This window comes from Tachypleus tridentatus, chromosome 1, assembly GCF_004210375.1.
Source record: "Tachypleus tridentatus isolate NWPU-2018 chromosome 1, ASM421037v1, whole genome shotgun sequence".
Lineage (NCBI taxonomy): Eukaryota > Metazoa > Arthropoda > Merostomata > Xiphosura > Limulidae > Tachypleus > Tachypleus tridentatus.
Window position 1 is genome coordinate 57,698,497 of NC_134825.1, and position 27,977 is coordinate 57,726,473.

Here is a 27,977-nt window from a genome sequence, read left to right on the forward strand (position 1 = left end):
GTATTTATATATCACACCACCACAAACTATCTTCTATTTTTACTCACAAGCATTGGGTACGACCTAATATTTAACATTTTGAACAACTTTGTAAATGAATGTAATAACAGATTTTAGATCACAGATTACTTTATAAAACAAGTTATGATATTGTAATTACAATTCAAAAGATTTGTGTTTTTTGGACCATATATCATTTCATTAAACCAAAACTACCAAATGGGATCATAAAAAAAATTAAAATTTTTACACTTCCTTTTATGATTTTTTATTATATTCTTATGTTACTTACTATTGAATTATTACACATAATTTTTATTACATATTTCTTGTAATCACTACTGATCATATCCGGTTTATTGTATACTTTAAAAATCTAGCAGTAAGTCAGTAAATGATCTATAGTTTAGATTATCTAACAATAATGAATACTTAACATTTTCTTGATTTAATCTCATTGTACAGTCAACGAAATGACTGCAATTTTTTATCCTTTGTTAGTGTTAGAATGTGAATTACAAGTATACTGCAGAGAAGATTACATTATTCAAATATAAGTGCTGCATAACAACTGTAGCTTACCTTTGAAACAAACAACTATTATTAAATGCACACAGAGTTGTTACTCACCAGGATTCTCTTCATATTTTCTAACAGTTTTCAAAACTGCTAACATTTCTTCATGAAGCCCATTTAAAATACAACTCAGAAATTCCTCAGCATCTTCCTGACGACCCTACAAGTAATTTGTTATAAAAAACAAATTTACAGAACCATAATATTTTTAAATGATAGGACAAATAATGCTCAAGAGTAAAAAGTACAAAACTAAATACACCCTTGTACAAATTAATTGAAACAAATGGTCATTTTACAATATTTTCAGCATGGTGGCCAGTGTAGACTTGCTGATTTCCTTTAATAGTCATTTTTTCACACAAATGGCATCATTAGCTGTGTTTTACAGTATGGTCAATCTATTTTTGGGATATATGACAAAAGTTTGAAGAATATTATGTCATTCGAAATTGCGCAAGAAGGACAAGGAAACCAGTCAAAATACAACTTCTTATCAACTCAATGAAGAAAAAACGGTACCAATGGGGTCTGAAATACAAGAACTGGATGGAAGAACAATGGAGAAAGGTGTTAGTGACGAGACTCATTTCTTCGTACAGAGTCAAAGAAGTCTGCATGTTCGCAGATTCCCAGGTGAGAAACTTCAAGAATCTCACATGAATCAGTTCGTAAAACATCCCTTGAAGAAGATGTTTTGGGGCTTTTTCAGCTACTATGGTGTCGGAGGCTTACATATCATAGAAGGTATGATGCGAAGACCACAGTATATCGAAGTTTTGCAGAGAAGAGTCGTTCCAGAATTGAAAAAGAGATTTCCAGATGTATCTGGCATTTTTCAGCAAGATTTGGCTCCGTGCCATACATTGAAACTTGTGAAGAATTTTATGACTAAAATGCGAGTAAAGGGGCTGGACTGGCCTGGAAACTTTCCAGACTTAAATCCTATTTAAAATTTTTGGAAGATTTGTAAAGAAAGATTTTTGGGAAAAGACTGTACTACGAAAGATAAGCTAATTGAGGCCATAATTGAGGTGTGGTACCGTGATCCAAAAATGAGTAAAGATTGCAGTCAACTTGTGGACTCTATGCCAAAGCAGATTAATGATATTCTGAAAAATAAAGGCAGTCATATCATGTATTAATTTCAGAGTAATTTTTGGATTCTCAGAAATAAAACGCAAAAAATTGAAAAAATCGTAATTTTCCGTCGTTTCAATTAATTTGCACAAGGGTATATGTTTTGAGAATTCGCTAAACTGGACAACTGTTCTTACACAAACAAACTAAAAACTTACTACATACTACAATATTTTTCCATTTTCCCAAACTTATAGAATGAACACTTTAAAAGGGTAAGTTTCTTTCATTCATTTACAACTGTTAACATCAGAAAAATATAGTTCCACACATACACACACATGCATAATATTATCAGTTTCATCTTAAATACTTGCATTAACAGTTAATTATCAGATTTGCAATTTAAATTTCTTATTTCACATTTTTACTTACAAAAGTAACCCCCTCACCTCAGGTATCTTTATGATGCAAGAAAAAGTTTTATCATATTACATTCTAATTTTTATTAAACTACTTTTTATTTATATTTTACCAATTAGTAAAGCATACAATCTGAGCTAAAAACTTAAATTTTAATAGTATATAAATTCTGAGTTCTTAATTCCAAAAGGCAATATTAAAAATCATTCTGAATTTCCCATACTGTGACACACAACATATTTTCTAGGTATCTAGTCCTTTCTATTTGATCCACATCTTCTACCCTTTCAAACAGTATGAAATTAAATGCAAATTTCTCATTACAAAATCATTATTGCTTTGAGAAACCATAATGTATATAGCTTTCAATTTTGTTTGGTTTCAAAGTTTTCAAATAGAAAATCAGAACCTTCCTGCAACCTGTATCATTCCATCTTTCAGGATTTTTTAATAGTTCTATCTTATGTTTAATTATATATTACCTATAAACCAATAAAAGGTAAACGTTTTTATCTATCAAATGATGTGTTGTATTATGTTGTGTTTTGAATAGGTAAGTGTCAATTTCACTTACAATACAACTTTGGTTACCACAGAATCACAACAGCTAACTATAATAATTTGTAATGGATCTTGTCGCATAGTTAGAAAGACAGAACAATTTTGGGAGTTAAGGGAAATTGTCTGCTTTTCCTATGTTATTGGTCTATGCTCTTCAATGCATTATTTAAGTAAATAGAAATTATTTAGTGCATAAATACCATTATTATAAAAAAAGTAGAAAAGTGTCCTCAATAATCAACAGCAAGAAAAAAAGTGGGTAAGTACTTTATTGTTTTTCATGTTTATTCTTTATTATGGTAAAGATAACTAAAATGTAAAATAGGGATCTTTTCAGGTTATTTATGATAAGATTAGGTAAAATAATAATATAATAAAATTGTTTCACAAAGCACACATGCAAGCAGCTCGTAATAGCTCGTATGTAATGCAATTCGAGAGTAATGTGCACTACACTTGCCCCAAGTGATTTACAACTTATAATGACACATAATAGTTAGACATGTTATCTTTGCATCTTTTCTTTTATATTTTATCCACCACTCCTTCAAAAAGTATAAAATTGAATGCAAATTTCTCACTATAAAATCAGTACTTCTCTAAGGGCAATAAAACAATAAAATTTAATTATGAACAGATGTATCCTGTTACAAGCTTAAAACTACTTAGGATAACTTAATATAGTTTCATGTTACATGCTGAAATCATTCTAGGAAGAAAAGAAGGATAATTTAACTTAATTTTTTTTTTTGGTAATTATGAGGCCAGTTTAACTGACCAGTCACATATTGAGAGAAGATAGAAAAAATTAAAAATAAAATTTTACTGGAAAAAAAATTATGAGATGAAAAGTATTTTTAATCTTTCTATGAAAATTACTTTGCACACAGAATATTCATAACAAACACACAATACATTCATGGACAAATATTAAACATACTTCACTAAAAATATAACTTTTTGTACGTAAAAAACTTAATTGAAAAACTGCCATATTTTTGGAAGATATAGAAACTATACTGAAAGTCAGAAGTATTAAATTACAAGGAAGTACAAGGAAGTCATGTGGTCAGTCATACTGACCAAGCCCATGTTGAGAGAGTAAAAAATGGTCCTTTCTTCCGTAATCTATCTAGTAACTACAATAATTTCTTTAGTCATAAAAGAATCTGAATTCTAAAACAGGATTATGAATTGTACTTTGAAATGAGTTGTATGATAATAAACCAGTAAAACAGTGGCAAAATAACAATAATCTTGATAATTTGTACCAGTATTTTCAAATTCAACCCCTAAGGTAACACAAAGGCTAAAAAACTATATTAAAGAACATAATTAAGTCAACCAATCAGCAGCACTAAAAACTCATTATAATCTTAAATAAATAAAGAGTTGTCTGTCAGTTCTAATATACCATAATATCATGACTTAAATCTTGGACCTTTATATCCAATCCAACTCACAACATGAATAAAGAGAACACTTTAATTAAACAACTAACTATAATTCTGCATATAAGTGACACATTTGTGATGTTCTCCCAGTTTCTGACTACTATAAATGACACTAGTTCTGAAAATGTTTTTTAACTGTTTAAACTTTTAAAATATATAAAGAGGGCAAAAAACAGTAATGTGATAGATAACCTAAATTTAACACTAGTAGAATCTAAAAACATCTGATAGACTTACACATTAAATAAATGACTGTACCTTAAAATTATAAAACTTTAAATTATGTATACAAGATTTTAAGAGTTGAAAACTAAAGAAATAGTAGCACTAGTAATGAAAACTTTACAAAAGCATATAAAACCAAACAACTGTAGAAGCTTAAAAGAAAAAAGAAAGAGAGAAATGGCAAAATAAATGAGTTCATAATATTTGTATACATTTAGAAAGTAATCAATTCAATTATAAAACTACTGAATAGTCACAAGAAATGTTTTTAATAACCTTATGGCTCTTTTAAAATCCAACTGTTAATAGCAAACTAAATGACAAAACACAAACACACCTGCACACATTCTGACTTGATCACGTTTAACATTTTATAAACATTTACAGGCTCAAAAGAAGTTCCAATAATCAAATCTTCTTTTCTCTTGTTCCTGCCAGCAAACGGCACTGTTGGAAATTCATGCACAAACTCCACTCTAAATAAAACAAAATAAAGCCTTTCATAACATGACTAATGTTGTTCTGTTAAAACACACAAGTATTGAAAAGGGATAACCTGCTACAATGCAAAGGTAACTAAATGTTTAGTACAATGAGATCATTATTTTCTACTCAGATAATACTTTTCTTTTTATTAGATTATAGAGAATGAAAACTTCCCAAAGCGATTAACATTATACTGGTCAGGAATTATGTTTTGTTTTATTGCAGTATTCCATCACTATTGACAATCCAGCAACCAACACATTTTATCAGAATAAATAAACTACTAGGTTAAGACAAAACCTGCCAAGATACTCACAAACTGTCTAAAATAGGAGTTGATGAGTTTGTGCGACTCTGCCCTAGGATACTGGTTAACTTGTTCAGCATATTATAAAATGGAGGACACACAAGGAGAGCTTGTAAAGTCTGAATATAACTTGTTAAAGACAATAATTTAAAATTTCATTACTTGTACATAAAACTGAAGCTATTAGGTAGACACATTAGTAATAGAATAAGTATACTAAATTCCATTATGGTAACTTAGTAAATTAAAAGTTACGCAAAATACATATTTGCAAAAATATTTTTTAGAGAATTTGAAAGTTGAATTTATATATAAAGAAAATCTGATAGCTAACAATTTTCTTACACTAAAAATATACTTCTCACAGGTACTTATCTCTTATTGCACACAAAGCTATCTCAATCTTTCATCTAACCTCTGAGCATTGCTAAAATTTTTGTAGCTGAGCTCATCAATATATATAATACCCCATCAATTTTGCTCAATTTTTGAACAAGTACATATCACGTGACTATTCTCAACCAATAGTACTGTACCACCTATATTGGCACCACAAGTTCCTGCTATTCCCACTCAATTCTCAACTCCTCGACTAGCACACTGTCTGGATGTGATTTCTTCACTTGTAATTACCATTTATGAATATACTTCTTTGTCTATCAGAAACTGAATCTCATGAAGATGTATAAAAAGGAAGTGCACAAATGAAAGTTGTTCTGAGAGGAGCAAGCTATGGTAAAATAAAAACACAATTAGCTATATACATGCACAACCTCCACAGGTCAGACAAGGTTACATAACTTGTCATTAGTGTTAGGAGATTGAAGATAAAAAAATTATAGGAATACAAACATAGTGACTAGGGCCTTTGACCTGTGTTATATGTACTCTACAAATTACAACCATAAGTAATCAGAATGTCCTACATAAAGCAGCCAGAATTACGGAGAGAGAGAGTTAGCTTTGGTATAAAAACCAAACTCCCAACAGCACTGTAGGAGCAAGATGTTCAACAAACTGAGCTTGGCATTACAAGGTCATAGCATTACCTCAACCAGATGAATAGGGTAACATCTATTACCAGTATTATGAGCAGAAATCATAAATCACTCAGCTGTAAATGCAGAGAAGAGAATCTTGTATCCAGAATTATGAAGAGGAGATGGCATGTTGTTGCCAGTGTTATAAGGCAGACTAAGTCCTCCCAACTTCCACTCTTGGAGTATAGAAACAACTTCTTGCAACCAAAATTCAGATGAAGAGGGGCCTCTACTGCAAATATTCATACAAAAATGGCAGTGACATCCTGAATCCAGTATTATGAGGAGGATCCTGCATAGGCTACATCTGTTCCAACCAACAACTATCCACCTGGAAAAAAACATCCATGAGAAATGGAGAGAAATCAGTTTTGCCCATTTCTCACTAAATGTATAATCATGAGTAAGTATGGTAAATTAAATTTCTAAATTCACTCAGGAGGAAGCCTCTATAGTCCACCACCCAAGCTATTGGAATTGTAGAGAAAGTGAGCAACATTAAAGACATAAATACCTGATCTTCAATGTCCTCAAGCAAGTAGAAGAAATAAGTTTTGAGTGAGAGATAGTAGATGGAACATGAGGACAAAAGTTCTGAGAGAGGAAAAGAAAAACAAAGAATCACACTGAAATCCCAATCTGGCAAATCTAAGGAATATGGAGGACACAAATCAGGAGGGAAATGATACAGAAGGACAAACGAGAAGAAACCAAAGAGAAACAAGTGTTTGACAAGGCTGCTTGAAAACTAGATACATATAATATACAGGGCATCTCAAAGGTTACAACATTTGTAACTTAAAGTGACAATACTGTATTCACAATACACATTTCTCATTTGTAACTTAAAGTGACAATACTGTATTCACAATACACATTTCTCATTTGTAACTTAAAGTGACAATACTGTATTCACAATACACATTTCTCATTTGTAACTTAAAGTGACAATACTGTATTCACAATACACATTTCTCATTTGTAACTTAAAGTGACAATACTGTATTCACAATACACATTTCTCATTTGTAACTTAAAGTGACAATACTGTATTCACAATACACATTTCTCATTTGTAACTTAAAGTGACAATACTGTATTCACAATACACATTTCTCATTTGTAACTTAAAGTGACAATACTGTATTCACAATACACATTTCTCATTTGTAACTTAAAGTGACAATACTGTATTCACAATACACATTTCTCATTTGTAACTTAGTGACAATACTGTATTCACAATACACATTTCTCATTTGTAACTTAAAGTGACAATACTGTATTCACAATACACATTTCTCATTTGTAACTTAAAGTGACAATACTGTATTCACAATACACATTTCTCATTTGTAACTTAAAGTGACAATACTGTATTCACAATACACATTTCTCATTTGTAACTTAAAGTGACAATACTGTATTCACAATACACATTTCTCATTTGTAACTTAAAGTGACAATACTGTATTCACAATACACATTTCTCATTTGTAACTTAAAGTGACAATACTGTATTCACAATACACATTTCTCATTTGTAACTTAAAGTGACAATACTGTATTCACAATACACATTTCTCATTTGTAACTTAAAGTGACAATACTGTATTCACAATACACATTTCTCATTTGTAACTTAAAGTGACAATACTGTATTCACAATACACATTTCTCATTTGTAACTTAAAGTGACAATACTGTATTCACAATACACATTTCTCATTTGTAACTTAAAGTGACAATACTGTATTCACAATACACATTTCTCATTTGTAACTTAAAGTGACAATACTGTATTCACAATACACATTTCTCATTTGTAACTTAAAGTGACAATACTGTATTCACAATACACATTTCTCATTTGTAACTTAAAGTGACAATACTGTATTCACAATACACATTTCTCATTTGTAACTTAAAGTGACAATACTGTATTCACAATACACATTTCTCATTTGTAACTTAAAGTGACAATACTGTATTCACAATACACATTTCTCATTTGTAACTTAAAGTGACAATACTGTATTCACAATACACATTTCTCTCTACACCTGACAATTTTTTATCTTGGATTTTGTTGGCAGTTATTCATGAGAAAAGAAAAAGATACAGATATTTTCTTTGCTACTTAGCTTCCAGTTCTCTTTCACCAGTTGATTGTAACACTAAATATCCGATATTTTAACTAATTAATATCCCTATTAAAACATCCGTAAAAAATAAATTTAAATTAGAGAATGGTTACTCACATTACAACATTTTCTCATGACTTCAGTTGTACTTGCTTGTTACTCTACGTTGCACTATCAACCCTTTTGCTTTACTTTTATTATTCATCCCATTCTAATGATAAATCACTAATGCTTTTTCATAAATCCTTCAACATTCAAATTTTCTTAACTAAAAAACAAAAATGATATTAAATTATTTATTCCAAGAATACATTGTTATGAAAATATCATGAACAAGAAGAACGATATAAACCGATTTCGCGAGTTAACAGTGTACATAAACCTCAAAACACTTGATACTACATAGTCCATAGACACAAAATTTCAGTATTTTCTTTAAATTTGTCTGAGAATTTGAAGTGATGACAACTACTTAAAGAAATTACTCCTATAGCTCTCAGTTCTCCACTGTATTTGATCTATAACATTTGTTTCAATATATTATGCACAAGTAGCAGAAGTGAAAATATAAATGACAAACAGTAATTCTATAATATTCAAAGGTAAAAGAATAAAATTATCACAGTATGAGCATTTCACATTACTTGTCCAAAACCAGTGAGGCCCCTGGCCATGGTGAATGAAGACATTTATTTGTAATGTGTAATAATTCATTTATTATAATATAGACAAGAAATAATATTACTTTTCATGCCTACTAGCATTTTTTAGCTTACATTCACATGGAATTCTTCACATTAGGAATCCTATTTCATTATGTATAGTATATAGAATTGTTAACACACACACACACAGGAGGGTCACAGGGCATATCACAACTTTTTTACGTTACGTTAAAAACTAAATTAGTATTTTATCCTTACATTACAATGAGAAATTTGATATCAAAACACAGACACTAATTCTAATTAATTTTAATCTAAGTTTTAATTTATTAATATCAAAAAGAAGTAGTTAAATTTTTAATCTGCACTTCGCTAAGTTATGATGTAGTGACACTTTTATAAGGGCTTCATGCTGTTCATTCAGTTAGGGACAATTGCTATAGATACTGACAGGACTAAGTATAACATCTCCATTTCTTTATTTTCTTGCTTTACAAAGATAACAGTTTGTTCAACCCAAATGATACGCTATTTCCATTCCCTAATACTCTGATATTGCTATTGGACATGTTTATAACAAACAAGATTTAAACTTAATTACAATACAAGTGTAACAGCAATCATGTATTTCAAAATAATAGTTAAACATAAACTTCATCTCAAAATTTTAAAATTATAACAAAGCTTCTTCATAATTGCACACCCTACATCTCATTAACCATAGTTGTAGGATTAACAGTGTTGCACTACACACCACTGTCTAAAGTGTCAACCTGCAAAGATTGAGACTGAATCAACAGGTTGGAGGTAATTAACCAAAAGGCTTTACAAAATATAAATAGGATAAAGTTCAATTTTAACCCCCATATGGCATTCCACATAGTTCATAATGTTTAAAATTACACTGTTTGCACTTTAATTCTTCCAAGCCTAACTGGCCAATCTCAAATTTGAAAGCTGCACGAATTCCTTTTGGACAATCAACAAAGTGTGACAAAAATCTGTTTTACTAAAACCCTTTTTATTTATTAGAAACTTATTAGATAACAAAAATAAAAATTAAGTAAAAAAACAGCCTGCTGTTGTGTAACATAGCATAATAAAATATTTACTTTATCAGATGGCAAATCTGGATTTTTTGCACTAGTTAAACAGTCTAAAAACAATAAAATTAAAATGTTGTGAAATGATTAAGAGACTTGAACATATTAGAATAACCTGAAACTGTTAGAATCTGCAATCTTACTAGAAACAAAAAAGGCATTTTTAATTTCATTTCAAATTTTTTAAAAATTTACAATACCTTTTTAGTTTTACTGAATTTATTGTTATAGTATAGAAGATAAATTAGAAAGTGTTTTATTATATTCATTATTAACTTAAATGGTAATAAAATCAAATAATACATGAAAACTAAGATATAAAAGAAGTATTTTTATTCTTGGCAGGTAAGTCACCTTTCAATTCAGCTGACCCAGAATAGGACTCAAAATTTTAAATTCTAGCAAAAAACTTGATTAAAACACAGAAATGATCTTTTGTTGTTCTTTTTGTTAATTCTGAAGCAGTAGTTGTAGAATTACAAATATCTGTGGAAATACAGATAACTACTCTAAGGGAAATTCCAAATACACAAAGATAGTCTATGCAGATGATAGATGTTGCTGGTCCAAGAAGTAAAACTGTTGGTTTAGAAAGAGAAAGCTACTTAATTTTTATTTAGATTAGTTTTATAGAATTATGAATCATGCATATGGCTATATATCTGTATTTATAATATAATGCTGGAAAAGACAGATATTTAATATTTTTGTGCTCATTGTATAGAAAATTAGTAATTTCTAATCATTTAACAGAGAAAAAAAATAAAATGGCACATTTCATAAGTTTCATTTTTCAATTTCCTTTTATTATGTCTTAAATATTAAATCACAAAGTCATATCTACATTGTTTAGGTTAAAAAAAGGACTTTGTGACAAAAACTTTCAACAATCCACTATTTTGTGAACAATAATATCTAATGATATCACTATCTGTATGAACAAATATTCATTATTGTTATTTCTCTTCCCCAATTTTTTTTACACAATTTATATCATTCTCAGTATTAGTGTATTAAAAACATGACAGTCAAGTTTTCAGTTTATAATAAATATTATAGATAAGAATAACAAAATAAAATTACATTCACTTGATAGAAAGCTATAAAGAAGATTTTGTCCCCCCCATGCAAGATTGCATTTTCCATGATTTTTTTTCAAATTCCTGCACTATGTTTATTGGTCATAACTAAAGAACTATGCACTTGTGATCAGGAAAGCCAACTAAAAAATGAAATTCCTCAGAGTTAAATTCCTTGGGAATGCAGGCACGTAATATTTTGATTGCTAAACACCTAACATATTTTGTAATTCTTAATGTTGTTTCTCATCTGAAAACATATACTGTTTATTTTACATGTATAAAAATTTCAAGAACTTATAAGTTTACACTGGTCATATGCAATCTTTTTTTACTCATCAATATGAGATATTACACAACATGAAATTAATTAAATTTTGATATTTTTTATATTAGTTTTCCTAAGAAATTCAGCATATAACTGTTTATAGTACTGAATATCAGTGCAATTAATCTCCTCAGATATGCCTGTAAAAACAACAAACTGTCCTAATAGATAAAAAAAAAGCTGTTTTCATCACTTTACAGCATAAATTTTTAAAGTTGATTCCATATAAACAATCTTCTACAATTAAAAGCAACACCATTTCTGCACATTGTATTTTTTCTATTGCAAGACTTTGCCTGACAAAAGTATTGTTCAAAATGTAAAGATGCCATCTCCACAGAGATGAATATTTACATTTTTCTTTTGAATATGTATATATAAATTTAATCATGTCAATACAGAATACACTTTTTTTCAAATCTCTATATCAGTATAACAGTTCCTAACTTGAAGTTAAAGAACTTTATCAAAACAAACTGAAATAATGAACTTTGGATTTATGTAACAAAAGAATGTAAAAACTTGATCTTCTCATTCAGTTCTGGAGGAAAAAATCCTATCTAAACTAGTATAATTTACAATTTTATACAGTTGTTTGTAATTATAATAATGATCATTTAAGGATAAATTTAACATGACTACAAATAAACTGATGTCGAGTTTACAAAGAGTGAAAAACACAACAAATTACTTTTTTTCAGCACAAGGATAAGTAAAATCTTTACTTTTAGTTACAGTCAGTAAATTCTGTTGACACTACCCTGATGATAACTGTATCACCAAAACATAAAAGGATACAGCATTAATGTAACACCAATTACTCTGGTTGATAAGCCCACGAGGTTGTAAGAATACAGTGGTATGGTTCAGTTGTGTATCACCAAAAATTTCTGCAAAATGATATAGTACTTTTGAGTTAAAACACAAAGGGTAAATGATCATGTTTATTTATATGTAGATATATTTATTTTAAATTGGCAAAATGTTAATTAACACTCAAATATGTTTAATCATATGTAAAAATGGTAATATAAATTCACTCTTACATTTCCAACTTAAAGAATAAATCAAATTTTTTAATCTGCTTCCTAAGACTTTCTGAAAATTAAAATCACAAAAACTTTTCAAAAGAAACTAATGTCACATATCTGATAGGTGTTTGATATCATTAAGTGTTGCACATTACATGAAATTAAATTTACAAGTTTCAAAAGCTGAATTCAGTTTAATAATGTATTTTACATTCTATACTGAATTAATCCAAGTAAAAAACAACAAAAAAACTCAGAAGTATACTAAAACACAAGTAAGTTCAGTGATTACATTAATACATATTCTATTTACATGTACCAGTTTTTAAGAATGGTGAGGTAAAAAAATTGCTTTATAATGTAGACCAGGAACACAAACTTAACTCCATGTTGCTCATTTAATCTCATTCATCAATGTATAGTTTTGAACAAAAATAAAATTGTTGTTTGAATCTTGCTTCAAATCAACACCACAACACCAATACCTAAATCTACTGGCATTGCAGGCAGAAAATTTCAGTTCCATAACAAACAAATAAGGCAAACTTTACTGTGGAAAAAAACAAAATATCCTGTCCAAACAATACAATACAGAAAACATTCAAATGCCACTGCAGTTGTTAAGTAATAAATACAGAGGAAAAATTCTGATGTTTCTCCTAAAAATATATCAGTACCAGATTTATTTCCTAAGTGGTTTGATTTTCAGGGCTCAAAAAATGCTAGCATGAACATTGAATTTATATGAAATTTGGCTAAATTTGAAATTATAAAAAAACAACTAAGGTGGCATTTATGTCACAGAAGCATGCCAATGTAAAGAGCTAACTATGAATGCACTTGTTCCTCCAGCTACAGGTTGGCCAAAGTGAATGTCACAACTAGTTAGAGTTGCATTCAAAATTTAATTACACTATTATGGATGCATACAAATAAAACTGGCATCAAAATGTAGTTAATAAATAAAATTTTATAAACTTTAAGTTATTAATTTTATAAGAAGTATTTAATATATTCCTCAGTATCCTCTAGTATGAGTAGTGTGACATCTGTTCTCTTGGTCTTCTCTCTTTAATTTATTTACCACCTATCATTCCAATATGAAATTTAACAAAAATTACTAAATATAATATAGGTACATTAATACAACAAACTAACTTTCCTGAAAGTGGGCTGAAGATCACTTGTAAGTGTCACCTATTTTAATCACTTGCATCATTATACATATAGTAATGTGTTGTCTGTCAGCCAGAAGAAACTAAAATATTATACAAGAGATGGTTACCATTACAACATGCATGGTCATGACATTGATAAAATGTGCTCATGCCATGAATCAAGAAAAACAAACTCTGTAGGCTATAACATGACAAATGAATTTTAAAAGCAAAATATAGATACTTGTTATTCTTAATTCTGATTTAATTTAACACTGAAACAGGACATTTTCAGGGACCCTGCAGAAGTATATCTAATATTTTTATAATCTCCAACATACCAAACAACCAGTAAAAATGTTAGAAGTAAAAGGCTCTAAGGAGTAAAAAAATGTGAAGTTTAAAACTAAATGAAGACTGAAAATCAGGTAAAAAAGAAACTTAAGAAGAATCAAAAAGGCCCATGACTCGTAAAAAGCTAAAAATATGATCAAGTTGGACAGTGTCACTACTGCCTATGGTATTGTCAACCATCAGGGATAATCTCCTACAAAAAGCATCTGAAGTTGTGCTGCCTCTCACTTTCATTATTGAGACAGTAAAATGTGTGCAGTAGTGACCTGAGTGCCACATATGTTACACATCTGTTGGTAAGTATCAGATGAAAGAAAACAATAAGTAAAAGAACAGTGACCAATACATAGCCAAAACAGCATCCTCCTTCTCATCCTTATAGAAACAAAATGACGAGAGAGTAACAACAAATTTAATCTGGAAAAGCTTATTATGATATTGTTTACCACATGCCAACTAGCATACAGCTGAACCTTGAATGGAAGCCCATAGTACATATATGGGACAGGCATGACTATGATGGCATCAGAACAGAGAGACTTAGCTGTGGTATCAGAAAGTTTGTTTCTGCAAATACTAACATGGCAGGTATCTAGAAAAAAACAGATTGAAACAGAAAACATACAAAAATAGGTCAGCTGTCATTGAATATCAATTACAACAGGGTAATAACAAATAAAGAGATTCTATGGTCAGTAGACAATGACAAGAGTCAGTGTAAATAGTGAAATCAGTGTACTGCAAGATAAATGGCATAAAACTTAGCAGTAAACACAAACTGTAGAGAATATCTTGAGAGCAACTACTGAGCTACAACAAACTATAAAAGAGTCCACAGAGCCACCTGATTTTGAAATATCTGTATAAACAGAAACAGAGGAATGGTTTGAAAGGGTCATAGATGGAAATGGTAATCAACTGCAGTGGGACAATTTAATTATTGGAGACAGCAAATTCATCCAATGATAGACCCAACTTAACTAACTGCACCTTGATATGATGGCCAAAAAAGAAACTGCAGATCATCTATTATGAAACAGCACAACCCCTGGTGGGATGCTTTGTAAGGATCACAGCTTAATAGCATACTGTAGAAGCTGCCAGTGGCAGAGATGAAGAACAGGTTTGCAAGACTCAGTGTACAAAGTACAGATTGAAGAAGTGCAGGAAGCTCCTGTGCAGAGCTGAAACCCCAGATGGTGAGCAGGATTCAACATCTTCAAGTTAGAACAATAGACCAAATACCCATGGTCCAGTTTGGATTGAATGAGGGCATGACAGATCTTGAGAATAGCATACTGATTCACTCCCAAAGAGATTAAAGAAAGGACACAAAGGATGTTCAGTGCCCTTATGCTTGATACAGTTTCTTGATGTGAGAAATGAAAGTAAGCTTACGGTCAAAGATAAGCCCTAAGAACTTTGCCTCAAGGACCACAGAAAGAACAACATTACCAAGATGGAGCTTAAGATTGGGGTGTTAACCCTGTTGGTAGCAAATGGACTTAGAGAAAGAAATGGTAAAATCATTTGCTGTAGTCCACTTCAACAAGTGATTGAGGGAAGTTTGAAGCTGCCATTCAATAAACCTCATGTTAAAGAAACAAGACAAAAGGTGAAAGTTACTGACATAGAGGCTGTTTGTAACTGTAGAGAAGAAGCTGTCAAATAATAGCATTGATTTTCACACTGAAAAGTGTGACACTCAAGATACAACCCTGAAAGATTTCAAATTCCTGTGTAAAAGAATAAGAAAGGGTGTGGAACCAACATGGACATGGAATCAGCGCCTTGCAAAAAGTTATGAATAAAAACTCCAAGTACTGTTATAAGCCTTCTCAAAATCAAAGAAGATGGAAACAAGATGTCCTCCCTTGAGGAAGGCTTCCCTGATTGAGTTTAAGTCACATCAGGTGTTCCATGGTGGAGCACTGTTGACAGAACTCACACAAAGAAACCAAAGAAGGTGAGCATTAACCATCCTTTCTAAAACTTTAAAAAGCAACTGGATGATAATTAGAAGGAATTTGATAATCCTTTGCAGGCTCAGAAAATAGTCTTGTGCCAAACATCATGAAAAATATTCTCCTGCCATATCAGGTTAAAAACAAACAGACCAGTACATTGAAAGAGGCAATCACTCTGCCCAACTCTTGATGGCCAAGAAGGTAGGTGAAGAAATAAAAATGCTGTAAAAATAAGCAAAGAACTCCCAAAGAGAACTGTGTATACTGTGTACATAAGCAATTTATTGGCTGTCACAGAACAAGACAGAAAGGAGATTGGAATCATATTTATAACTGAATCTTCTGAATCTTGTCACATATGACTATGGAGCTGGTGGTAAAACAGATGTTGTTTGTGAACTTAACCCAAGATCCCTTTTGGCTTTGGTGTCAAACTTTCATGGGCTAACTGGAAAGCAATGGGATTGGAGAGAGTGGGATACCTATGAAAGATATCCCATACCCATTTCTGAGCCTTCCATGCTCGTGGGCAGTTAGGAAATCATCACAGATGATACCATTTTGCACTTGGAGCAGATGGTATTGACCAGATAAAATTTCCTTCAAAACAATAGGAAAATGATTGCTGTCCTGTGGGTCACAATCAACCCTCCAAGTAAAAAAAGAGAGAAAAGTGAATGGAAAGATATACAGATCAATAGCAATAAAAGGCTGACCAGACACATGAAAATAAGTAAAAGAACCATTACTAAGAAAGACAGGTTGTGATCCAAGAGAATACGCTCCACAGAACAACTCCTCTTATCACTATCAGCAACACCCCAAAGGGAATTGTGTCCATTAAAGGCACCCAAAATGAAAAAGAAAGATGACAACTGTTATATTAGGGCATTCAAGATTTGACTGATCATAAATCTCTCCATGAAACAGGTAAACAGAACAAAAAGTGAAGGTACAACCCAAGAAAACATGGATAGTTACAGCCTCCAAGGTTGTATCAAGTGGCACAGACAAGATGAGTACGTGCTGGTCAAAAAACAACGCCACCCCTTAGTGAACTTGTCTATTGCACAACCTGTCATACCAATGTACAGAGAGCTGCTTGAAAGTAACAGTATCAGTAGGTTTTGGGAATGTTTCCTGGAAAGATGATAGGAATCAATCAAGGCCTTAATGTAATCCAAATTAGCATGAAAATGTCAACAGTTCCACTGCATCAAAGTTGACAATTTTATTTAGGTGGAATAAAACTGGTCAAAGAACCCTTCTGCTCGTAACCACACAATTTTTCTTTAGTGAAAGGAGGTTTATCAACCTCCATAAAACCTACCCTGGGTTGATTGGGCATATTTCTGTCAATAGAAGCAAATTTCAATGATTGAGGGCATAAATGAATAATTGTTCTGCATCTCATGACCAAAGAAGATGGACCCAAACAGACACTGGATGCAGCAGTTGGAATGAAAGCAGATGTTGACTTGTCTACTCTTTTACACATACAGAGCAAAATCTTTTTACATAGTATGAGAAAGAGTCTGTTGGAGGCACAGAAACACCTGTCTACAATCTTCCTGTAGCAGCAGCATATATTTGAGATAGAGTTGAAGACAACAGCTTCTGGATAAGAAATGTTGTTTATGGTACATAAATTTTGTACCTCTTTCTCCTTCACCCACTTAGGACAAGATCAAAAATAGAGGGATGGGAACAATCACACCTGTTGGCACTGAAAACATCCGAGAGGGTTAGAAATACACAGACATACCTTACAGTTAAGATAACCTACTTGACAGAGGCAGATGAGTGTGGTTATGTAAACATCAAAATTGGAACATTGGTCAACAGCATAGTATTGGTCATGTATCCTTTCAATTATGTACATATTGAATTCTTAAAGCTTACAAAACTCATGGTGAAGTAATATTGAATAGGATGATAATCTATACATATTAAGCATAAACATCTTTCTGTCTGTTATCTAACTATTCCTAGGTCACGTAGCCAATCTCAACCAGACTTTGTGGGATGACAGTTTGGAACAAGGGGCATGTTAATAAGGGACTCACAACCCCACTACACCCCATTATTACTTTAATGAGTATTTTATTTATTATGTTTCATGTAAGTTAATGTTAACTACATCCATAGACAGTGCTACATCTTTGCACAAAAAAATTTCTACAATGCTTACATACATACGTAGTGTGGAAGGAGGGCACACAAATGCCTTACATGTATTAAAGTGCGTACTAGCACTCTCTAAGGAAAAATGCTGTAAAAGAAATGGCAACTACTATTAGCTACCAACAGCCACCACAAGGGTGATATGAAGAGTTTTTTAGTTATACTCACTTTAAATTTTGACCCACAGACTTTCAACTTTGGCCCACAACATACTTCTACAACCAATGACTATAGATTAATTAATCATATGAAACACTTTTGAAGGAAATTAAGAGCTGGGCATTAAAGCAGGTAACAGAAAGCATCCTCTGCTATCACTACCTCTTCCTACTAAGTCACCATGACCATCACACAGTTATATCTTTTTAAGTATACACATATTGAGTTCATAAAGCTTATACAAGACTTTGGTGAGGCAATAATGAATACTGTAATAACATTATATAAATGAATGGTGTGAAAGTTAGTTGTCTGTATTACTTATTGCATTCACCCACACATTTAAGTTCATAACCCAGACAAAGAAAGACTACCTAAGCTAGTAAAACAATAAAATTAAGTATAAACAGATGTAGACTGTTACAAGCTTTGAGATATTTAGGATAAACATTTATAGTTTTCTGTTACAACTAAAGTAATTCTAGAAAGAAAAAGGCAGTTTAGTTTTCTTATTTTATATAGTAGTTACAAGGTTGGTAAGATCAATCAAGTACATATAGTTAGGTTAGGAAAAATAACAGATGAAATATAAAGTTTTACCAAAAAAAAGCAAAAATAAAAGCCTGATATTTCCTTAGGAGGCTAGGCAAATGAAATTTGAACATTTTCAGACAAAGTATTTCTAATCTTAACATGAAAATCACTTTGCACTAAAAACAGTCAAAACTCTGGCTCCATATATTCGCAGGCAAGTCTTCAGTGAAGACACCTGATTAAAAAAATTTTTCTGAAGAAAGGACTTGTAATGTTTACTGAGAGCTTGCTAATTTTAATGAAGATCCATAAACCATATTAAAATTATAGCATGGAAATTCTGATCACATTGTCCAACCATATGGAAAGTTATAAAATAAAATTATATTCTGTTAAAATCTTGAAGTTTTGTAACTGAACAAGCTATAATATTATGTAAAATACTTAAACCTACATACATACATCAATCAACAGCCCCATTAACTGATTATATTAATCTATTACTCAAGTGTTCCTCAAACAAGTCACACACATGCAAGCAAGCAAAAAAAGAAGCTAGTAGCAGGTGCTGAAAGATATGTTTCTTCTCCTCTAGTCAGCAGTTCAAAATTAATCATAATGGCCAACAGCCTTAGTAGTTTTGATGTGACAGACAGATGAAGCAAGTTTGATGACAATGAGAATCAAACATGAGACTGTGCCCACCCAGGATGAACAAACTTGAAGAAAAAAACAACTTAAGAATACAACTGGGTAGAGAATAGAATATTCATTATTAAACTTTGTGCTCAATAACAAACATAATAATATTTCAATTACTTGGATAGTTAGAATAGCCAAAAACAGAACTTCTCAAAAACCCTAAGTTTCTATTTGTTAATTATTTTTATGACAATCAATTTAATCATAATTCTGATTAACTATTTGTATAATGGTGTGAAAGTGTACATGTTATCACTTTTTTTTTTTTTTTATATACAGAAATACTTTATTATAAATATACATAAATAAACTTGGCATAAAACATTTAAAATCTAAAGTTTTGCTTTCAGAGGAAATACACAAGTAAATTCTCAGTCTTGGCTTTTTCTGTCATGTAATATCTCCACTTGGATTATATTTTTTCATATTTTCTACATTCCACAAAGCTATTAAAGAAACCAGCTCATCAAAAAAAAAAACAACTATAGATACTGTGACAAAATATGAAATTTAAACGTCCTACTTTCTGCAGTTACCGAGATATAAATAAATTTGTGACACCCACCACTGAAATTGAATTTAATCATTCCTTCTTTTCTACATGCATTTATAACTAATGGACAATTATGTTCCTGCTATGATCTCCTGATGATTATTTTTTTTTGGAATACAATTGTAGACAATTCATCTAAGAATGGTTGTGTGTCGTCATAAGTGTATAGTTCCAAGCAGGCTAATGAAGTTTCTTAATCTATTTGTAGCCTAGTTTTAGAATATCAGAAAATTATTAAGTTCAATAAAAAAAAAAGTTATATGAAAAATAATTAAATGTTTCACAATATTTAATATCCTAACCCATAAGCACTGCATTTCCACAAGACATGTTTTTAATTTGATCATCTAGTGCTTTTAGTCAACTTTGTTTACATAAAACTGTTCAGTTGTGATAATTGGTTTTGGCATACTCTGGAAGAATAAGTGCAACTATAAAGAATAAAACCAAACCTAATTTGAAAATCCTATTAGTTTTGACTGCAAGACAAAATAGTATAAAACTGTATTACAATATGCAGTTATTCTTCAAACAGGGGGGGAAGGTTAATTTAGATTTATCTTTAATTTTTAACTTTTCATTTCATACTTCACTGTTAAATAAATGTATAACTCAAACAACAACAAATCTATGTGAGCCATCCATCAAAAACAGTAGAGACTAAGGATATAACAGATTTAACTTGTACATATAAATTATTTCAAAACACTTAAAATTAAGCTAAATTTACATGCAACTCAGTATAGCCTTTAAAAATATTAATGGAGATTATTCATATTGAATTACATATTTCACCTACAAATAAAAATGTGCTTTGTTCATATTGATTGACCTTTAATAATTATCATAATTAATTTGTAATAAAAGTAAATAAGATATCAAAATCAGAAAATTAAGCTCAATAAGAAAGCTTAAATTAAAAAAAAAAAACTTAAAATATTCATGATACTTAATATTCTGATCCACAAGCACTGTTGTACGAATGTAAATAAGGACTTAAAAGAGAAAATTTCAGAAAGCATGAAAATAAACACTTACTAGCTAGCTTTGCAGCTAATAAATCTTCTTCGGCTTTCACAATCTTATATTCTTTTCCATCTTCCAAGACTTCATTTTCTACTGCTTCAGGGACTGTAGTTGAAGAAACTGTAGGAAGTGATATTTTATCACTTTCCTGAAGAACAGTTTTACTTGGATGCTGGTCTTTAAACAAGTCTGCTCCTGATCTACGTTCCCAAACATTAGTATTTTTTACTTTTCCAGCTAAACCACTGTCAGTGTCTACTTGAGTAGGTGATAAAATAGATTCACTGTTTGAACACTCCCTTTTCACAATTGCTGGTATCTTAGTTTGTGCTCCTGTCACTAAACATTCTGAAGAAACTTCACTAGATTCACTATGTTTCTCTGAAGAACTATCATTTTCCACAGGTGTAACTTCAGTGTGACCTGAACATAAATATTCATTGTCAGATGTATGTTTATCAAGAAATGACTGATTATTAATCATTTCATTAGCATTTGAAATGTCGGGTATCCTTGTTGCTGATAAAGTTCTTTGAACTACACCCTTACTGTTAGAAGAAAATTCAAGTTTGAAATCTGGAATCATTTGACTATTCTGCACTTCACCTAAATGAATGGCCTGATAGGTATTAGTTTCGGATTGTTGAGAAGAAGAAACGCACGTCGTTGTACGATTTGAATCATTTGTGTCACAAGTTGAGGTAACATACAAATCATGATGCTCGCCAGCAACAGACTGATCAGTTGAACACATCCTTTCACCATTTTCTCCACTAGTATGTCCATCCACTTGTCCATGATTTTCATTAATAACTGAAGATGTTTGAGGCTGAATAAATCCAGTGTAAGCAGAAGATATAAAACGAAATGCATATAACACTGAAGCAGAAGGCCCCTGGGGTTGATAGTGAACAGGAGCTATACCCGGTGGGTATCTTGTAGCAACGGTTGCCACAGGTATGGTGCCAGTAGTGACAGGAAAACTGTTAGGGGGCATAGTAAAAGGCACTGGAACCACACTTTGTATTACTGTAGGTAAAGATTCTTCTTTGTTTATTCCTTGATGGTTTGATTGTCGTGTTTTTTGTCTCGTCAACAGAGCTACAGTAGTTAGAACTATTTTTTGTGTCATTCTGTGAAACCTGATTGTTAGCAGTGACCTCCACTTTCTGCTGTTCAGTCACGATGTTTTCAGAGTTTTCACTTGAGACAGCATGAGAAGGAAAAGCAGGTGGGAGTGAGTTCTGATGAACAACTGTCACTTCTTGCTGAGGAACATTACCGGTAAAGACAGATGGGCTTGAACATGGAAAACGAGGAAGCAGAGGATGAGAGCGAGGTATGAAAGGGAAAGCTTGACTTCCAGCAAGATGAGGCAAAGCTGTAGCTCCACTTGAAGGGACAAAGTGTGGAGGAACAATTGTAGAATTACTCAGAACAGCTGGTGGTGGGTTAAAAGGGGCTGTAGTTGGTAATGTTGCCTCATCAATGTTGTGATCTTTAATTTTTTGAAGATGTACTGTAATTGTTTTAACCAAATGATAAACATTAGATAAATGAAAAAAAGTAATCCTTATACATTTTTATTATTATTTAAATACCACATTCCAACAGAAAACAACTTCAAAATTTAAGATTTACACTTTCAAGTACACTCTTGGTTCTAAAGTTTAATAACATGTTAACTATAAATGTGTTATTATAAATTTTTAAATGAATTCTAAAACTACAGAAAAAATTAAGCCTCACTGCAGGCACTGATGTTGAATCATTTCTTAACTCCTGTCTTAAAAGTGTCTAAATTAATTTTACAGAGAATGTGTGTACCTGAACTGTTTATTTCTCTTGAAGATACAGTAGTTGCATTTATAGCCCATGGTAACTGAAGAAAGGAAAATTATCAAATTAAATTGCATACTTAAACATTCATAACAATTTGACAGTACTAAAAATTTTTTAACAATTAAGTTTAAAATTCCAGCTATTTTAGCTAAGTTAAAATATATGAAATACCAAAAATTTACACAACACACTGTTGCATACTTCTCAGAATTTAATTAACCCCTACAAAAAGAAAATGATCTAGCTTACACTTACAAAAGTGCAAATCTTAAATGATTAGTAAACAAGGTCCTCAGATGATTACTTTCCAAAATTCACTTAGGATAGAAAGGAGGACTGATAGTAAACATGTTTTTAACTACTCAGATGACACCTTTAGATTTATTCTCAAACAAATATAAAATAAGTTTTCTGTATAACTTGTTTAGTACAATTCAATAGCTTATGAAGATCAGAATAGATTTTAAAATAAATGAACTGTTAAACTCAAGGAATAATACAAAAATTAGATTTATAAATCACAAAAGGTCAAATCTTAGGCTTAGGTGATAAATTTATTTAAGTGCCACTATTAAGCCAGTTAAATTGAAAAATTTGTATTAGTAAAGCTTTTTTTTTCATTGTGATTCACTGACTATCAAGCATTTTACATGTCTAAACAGCAGTATGAAAAAGTTTTAAAGTTAATTGTGATGAATTAAAGACAATTTTTAAAATAAAGGGTTAACTATTAAATAAAGGTAATTTGATTTCTACCTTTTGCTTTTGCACATTATATAATAGAAATTATTTACCTCCACATTGCATGTACCATCAGGAGGATGAAGCAGAAGATGAATTTGTTTTGCTTCATTTTCAGGTATGTTTGATAGATCCAGAAACTCCAAGTCCTAAAATAATATGTCAAGGTAATATAAACTTAGGATCAAAATTGGAATGCAAAAAATATGCAAACAGAATAATAAGCTTCAAAAACTAAATAAATGAATATATGTATGTCTTGAAAGTATAAGCAATGCAGCAGTCTATGGTAAGATAGATATATTTAAAAAATATATATTTTGTAAAGCCTTTAGTTATGTCTTCAATTAATACTTATCCTTTTTTACATGCTCTATAACATGCCTAGTGCAACAGTCTCTAAAACTGAGCCACTGAGAACTATTCTTGAAATATTTGGTAACAGTCAACCAACTGGTTCTAAAGACAATTTGTTTTACATATTGAAGCATAATGTTTTATCTTTGTTGTTGTTATAAATACAACTGACATCATTAAGGTTTATTTAAATTTTATTAACAACTGTATTGGACAAGTCAATAAAACAAAATATGATCTGTCATATTCTATTAATTCCATTTTTGGTTTGAGGAGCATAAATACTTAAATTTCCTGTCTGCATACCTATAAACATACAAAACTAAACAGCAAAATTATAATATTTGTATGTCTGTTGTTTATTTCTAAGTCAAATAATCTGAAACCAGTAAACTGTTTAAGTTGTGTCAAAAAGTGTAAACTTCAACTAACTGCAAATAGTTCTACAATTTCTAAGCTTAGAAAGCTAACAAAGTTACAAACATATCATCCAAAAAAATACAAGGTTGTTTTTTTTCTTTCTCTCAATTTATTTGTTGTAATGCTCAACCTCTCCTATATTTAGATGATAAATATTTGACCCTATAGTTATTCTGACTTTAAATAATCTAAATATATTAACATATTGTATTTTTCTGTTATGAAAGTGTAATAACCATGTTTAGTTGGCTCCTATGAAAGTTTATCTTGCTGAAGTAATTACTTTGTCAGTTTCTTTTTACTTTACAAAAATTCCCACTATTAATTTAAAAGTGAAGAGTATAATAGTGGACTTTGTTCCAGTACCAAGATCCAGATTAATGTGTGTGACTTTCATATAGCAATAACTAACTTCTAAAAAGAATAGATAATTTTTATGAATAAACATACAGAATGATAGTTATATTAGATTTAATGATACTCAAGATTCTTTTTTTTTTCATTTCAATAAAATGAGTTAGCACATCACATCACTATGCCTATAACTGTATTACTGCTGATAAGTGTATGTGAAACCTGGCTTTCTTTTCTGTGGTTACTGGTCTATTGTGTAACTTTAAAGATAACTGTCAAATAGTGATTATGTCATTATAAATTCTAATATTAAAAAATTTAGGTCCTGAAAAACTCATTCAATGGTTTCTATGTTTTATGTTTGAAATGTGCATTTCAGATATGGTGATATTTACACATTATTAATTTTAATTATTGTAAATGGCAAAATAACATATTGCCACTGGCCTGGAAAGCATTAAAACAGTCCACAATCATTGGAGCCATAAAGCATGAAGAAATTTACATAGTAATCAAACATACCTGAAACTCCATCTTATCATTCCATGGATTTACAATTATTCAGTTTACAGGCCACTAAAAAAAACACAAAAACTCACTTTATTAAATCAATCATTTTATACTAATATGATTCACATTTACAAAAACAAATTTCATCACAAACACATTTCTCATATATTTAACTACATAAGTAGCAGTTTTTATTAGGCTTATCTTTATAATTTTTTTTTTTATATCTGTGCCTACATCTAGCTATGTTTTGATATAAAAATAATATTGTCATTGAAGTTTCAAAAGGGAGTAGTATATTTACACCAAAGAAAAGGAAAAAAAAAGAATTCCATAAGTGAAAATGACTAGTTATATAAAAGCCATTCAACCTATCAAGATTTCCTCATACCTATCAAATTAACCACTCTACACATCATGTAGTCTTTCAGAATTATGATAATGCCTTAATTTTAAAGGCAATATAAAATATCTTCAAGCAACTGTAGAAATATCATATACAATTCAAAATAAATGATTTCATGGAGGAATCAACAAACCTATGTAAATTAGAGGCAAAAATGTTTTATGTCTATATAATTCAAGATTTCAAAGAAACAAAATCTGCTTATTATATTACAGTATTTGGGTCAAACAATGTAAATTATACACACAGTAAAGTACCTTTGTGTGTTTTGCAATAGCAAGTAATTGTAGTTTAAATGGTGTATTACTTATATTAATTAAATCAATAACACAAGATGTATGAATAATCCAATTACATATTACAGAACTTATGAGTGAAAGTGCAGAATGTATTAATATATCAATTACACTATTTTCTATGTTCAGTGTCAATGAAGCCTTTTGCTCTTCAAGCCAGTTAGGATATGACAAACATTTATGGTTAAGAAAGGCTTAATTTTGTGACATTGAACAGAAATGGTAATTTGATTTGGTGAAACCATTATATCTCCCTTTCCTAGAACTAGTTCTTATCAGTTGAACAGCCTGGTCCACTCAACAAACAGTTCAAACACAGTGATAGCATACAGGTACTGTAAATTCTCAGTATTCTAATATTAGTAACAAAGAAAGACTAAAAGGATGATGATGGCAAATACAATAATGCAATATTGAATGAAAATATAAATAAATATGGGTTGACATTGTAAGAATTATCATAATGAGAAAGCACATTTTTACCTTTATTTCAAAAAAAGAAAGTACAGCCAGAAACTTTACAATTCACAAATTTCATCAGAAACTATAACCAAAATCACTGTTAATCATGATGCTAAAACAAAAGTCAAGCAAACCAAGTTCACACAAAGGGCAAAAGTAATTAATGTTTCATATTAAACATTCAGAATGTACAAGAATGTTTAACTTAAGAAATTCCAATTAAATATTAGATGGAAATAAATTATCACAGACATCAGATAAGTAAGAAATAAAACATTTTTATCCTAATAGCTGAAATTGTTTCTACTAAAACAGTTGCAGAGAACTTAATACACCAAATTATTTAAACTACTAGTTATTTATGCATAACTTAAGACAATGTACAATACCAGTAAATGATGGCATTATAGCATCAATATTAATTAATAGAATTTAGTGTTAAATTTAAGTACAACTGTGAAATAGCTTAACTTTAGTTCAGTATAAAATCATTAGGTGGGTAGATTAGTAATACTGCATAAAGACCATTAAAACTTCAATTCGATTAGAGATGGTTCAAAGATAAGTGAGGAAGAATTGTGTTGGAATTGCATAGCAACCATGAATTTTGGACTTGACTGTTACTTTCAGGAAACTAAGAAACCTACAACACTACACATGCAGGATCTTCTTGCTTGAGGATAAGTTAAAGATAGGGAAAGAAAGCAATGCAGCACAACAGTAAATGGATAGAGTTAAAGTAACAGTTCCTCTGGGGAAGGGTGAGAATCAGAGAGATGGGTTTACAAAATTGCATAATTTCAAAAACGTTACAGCAACAGAGGCAGGTTCAGTATTATGAACAATGTGGATAAGATTAGTGCTCTATTTGAAATGGAAGGCTATAGTATAACAAACTATTTCAAAATTCCATGCCATAAGTGAAGAGCACTCAGGCTTTTAAGTCTCATGCTGAGATTAAAGACAAAAAAATGGTAACCATGCTTCAACCCATATTTGGTTATAATCACAAGTTTCAAGGGCAAAAAGTTTTAAACTAACAAATTGTTATAATCAGTGTTTGAATTAGGAGAAAAAGAGGAAGTGGAATATTTTGTGAAATTTTAAAGTACTGTATTTCTTGTTTTTCATGTGTATTCTATTTAATATAAAAGTAACTAAAATGTTGAAATATGAAACTTAAGTTGGAGTAGGTAAGATGAAAAACTCTTCATACGGTGTATTCACAAGCAGCTCATGTGTTACATAATTCAGTACAGTAACACGAGCTACATGTACACAAAGCAATGTACAACCTGTGTGACAGAATTACTAGTTTGATGTGGTCCATAAGGCAATAAAAAAATAAAATTAAGTATAAGGAAAAGCTTACTGTTATGAATTCAAGTATGGAAATACTAATGGTTACTTCTTTGTTACAAACTTGACCATATGGATGAAACTAGTAGCAA

The 27,977-nt window shown here is 30.7% G+C and overlaps 1 protein-coding gene across 1 annotated transcript in view; it reads right to left on the reverse strand.

The window, feature by feature from the left end:
• The window catches only part of LOC143249426 (ubiquitin carboxyl-terminal hydrolase 10-like), a 59,695-nt gene that overhangs the window by 22,331 nt on the left and 9,387 nt on the right, over nt 1-27,977 (reverse strand). Inside the window, exons 2-9 of the mRNA XM_076499261.1 lie at nt 25,375-25,428; nt 23,775-23,870; nt 22,966-23,020; nt 21,151-22,657; nt 12,270-12,361; nt 5,122-5,231; nt 4,657-4,795; nt 631-736 (exon numbers count right to left, since the gene is read on the reverse strand). Of these exons, the coding sequence (XP_076355376.1) occupies nt 631-736; nt 4,657-4,795; nt 5,122-5,231; nt 12,270-12,361; nt 21,151-22,270 (1,567 nt within the window). The 5' untranslated portion in view covers nt 22,271-22,657; nt 22,966-23,020; nt 23,775-23,870; nt 25,375-25,428. The remainder of the gene's footprint in view (nt 1-630; nt 737-4,656; nt 4,796-5,121; nt 5,232-12,269; nt 12,362-21,150; nt 22,658-22,965; nt 23,021-23,774; nt 23,871-25,374; nt 25,429-27,977) is intronic.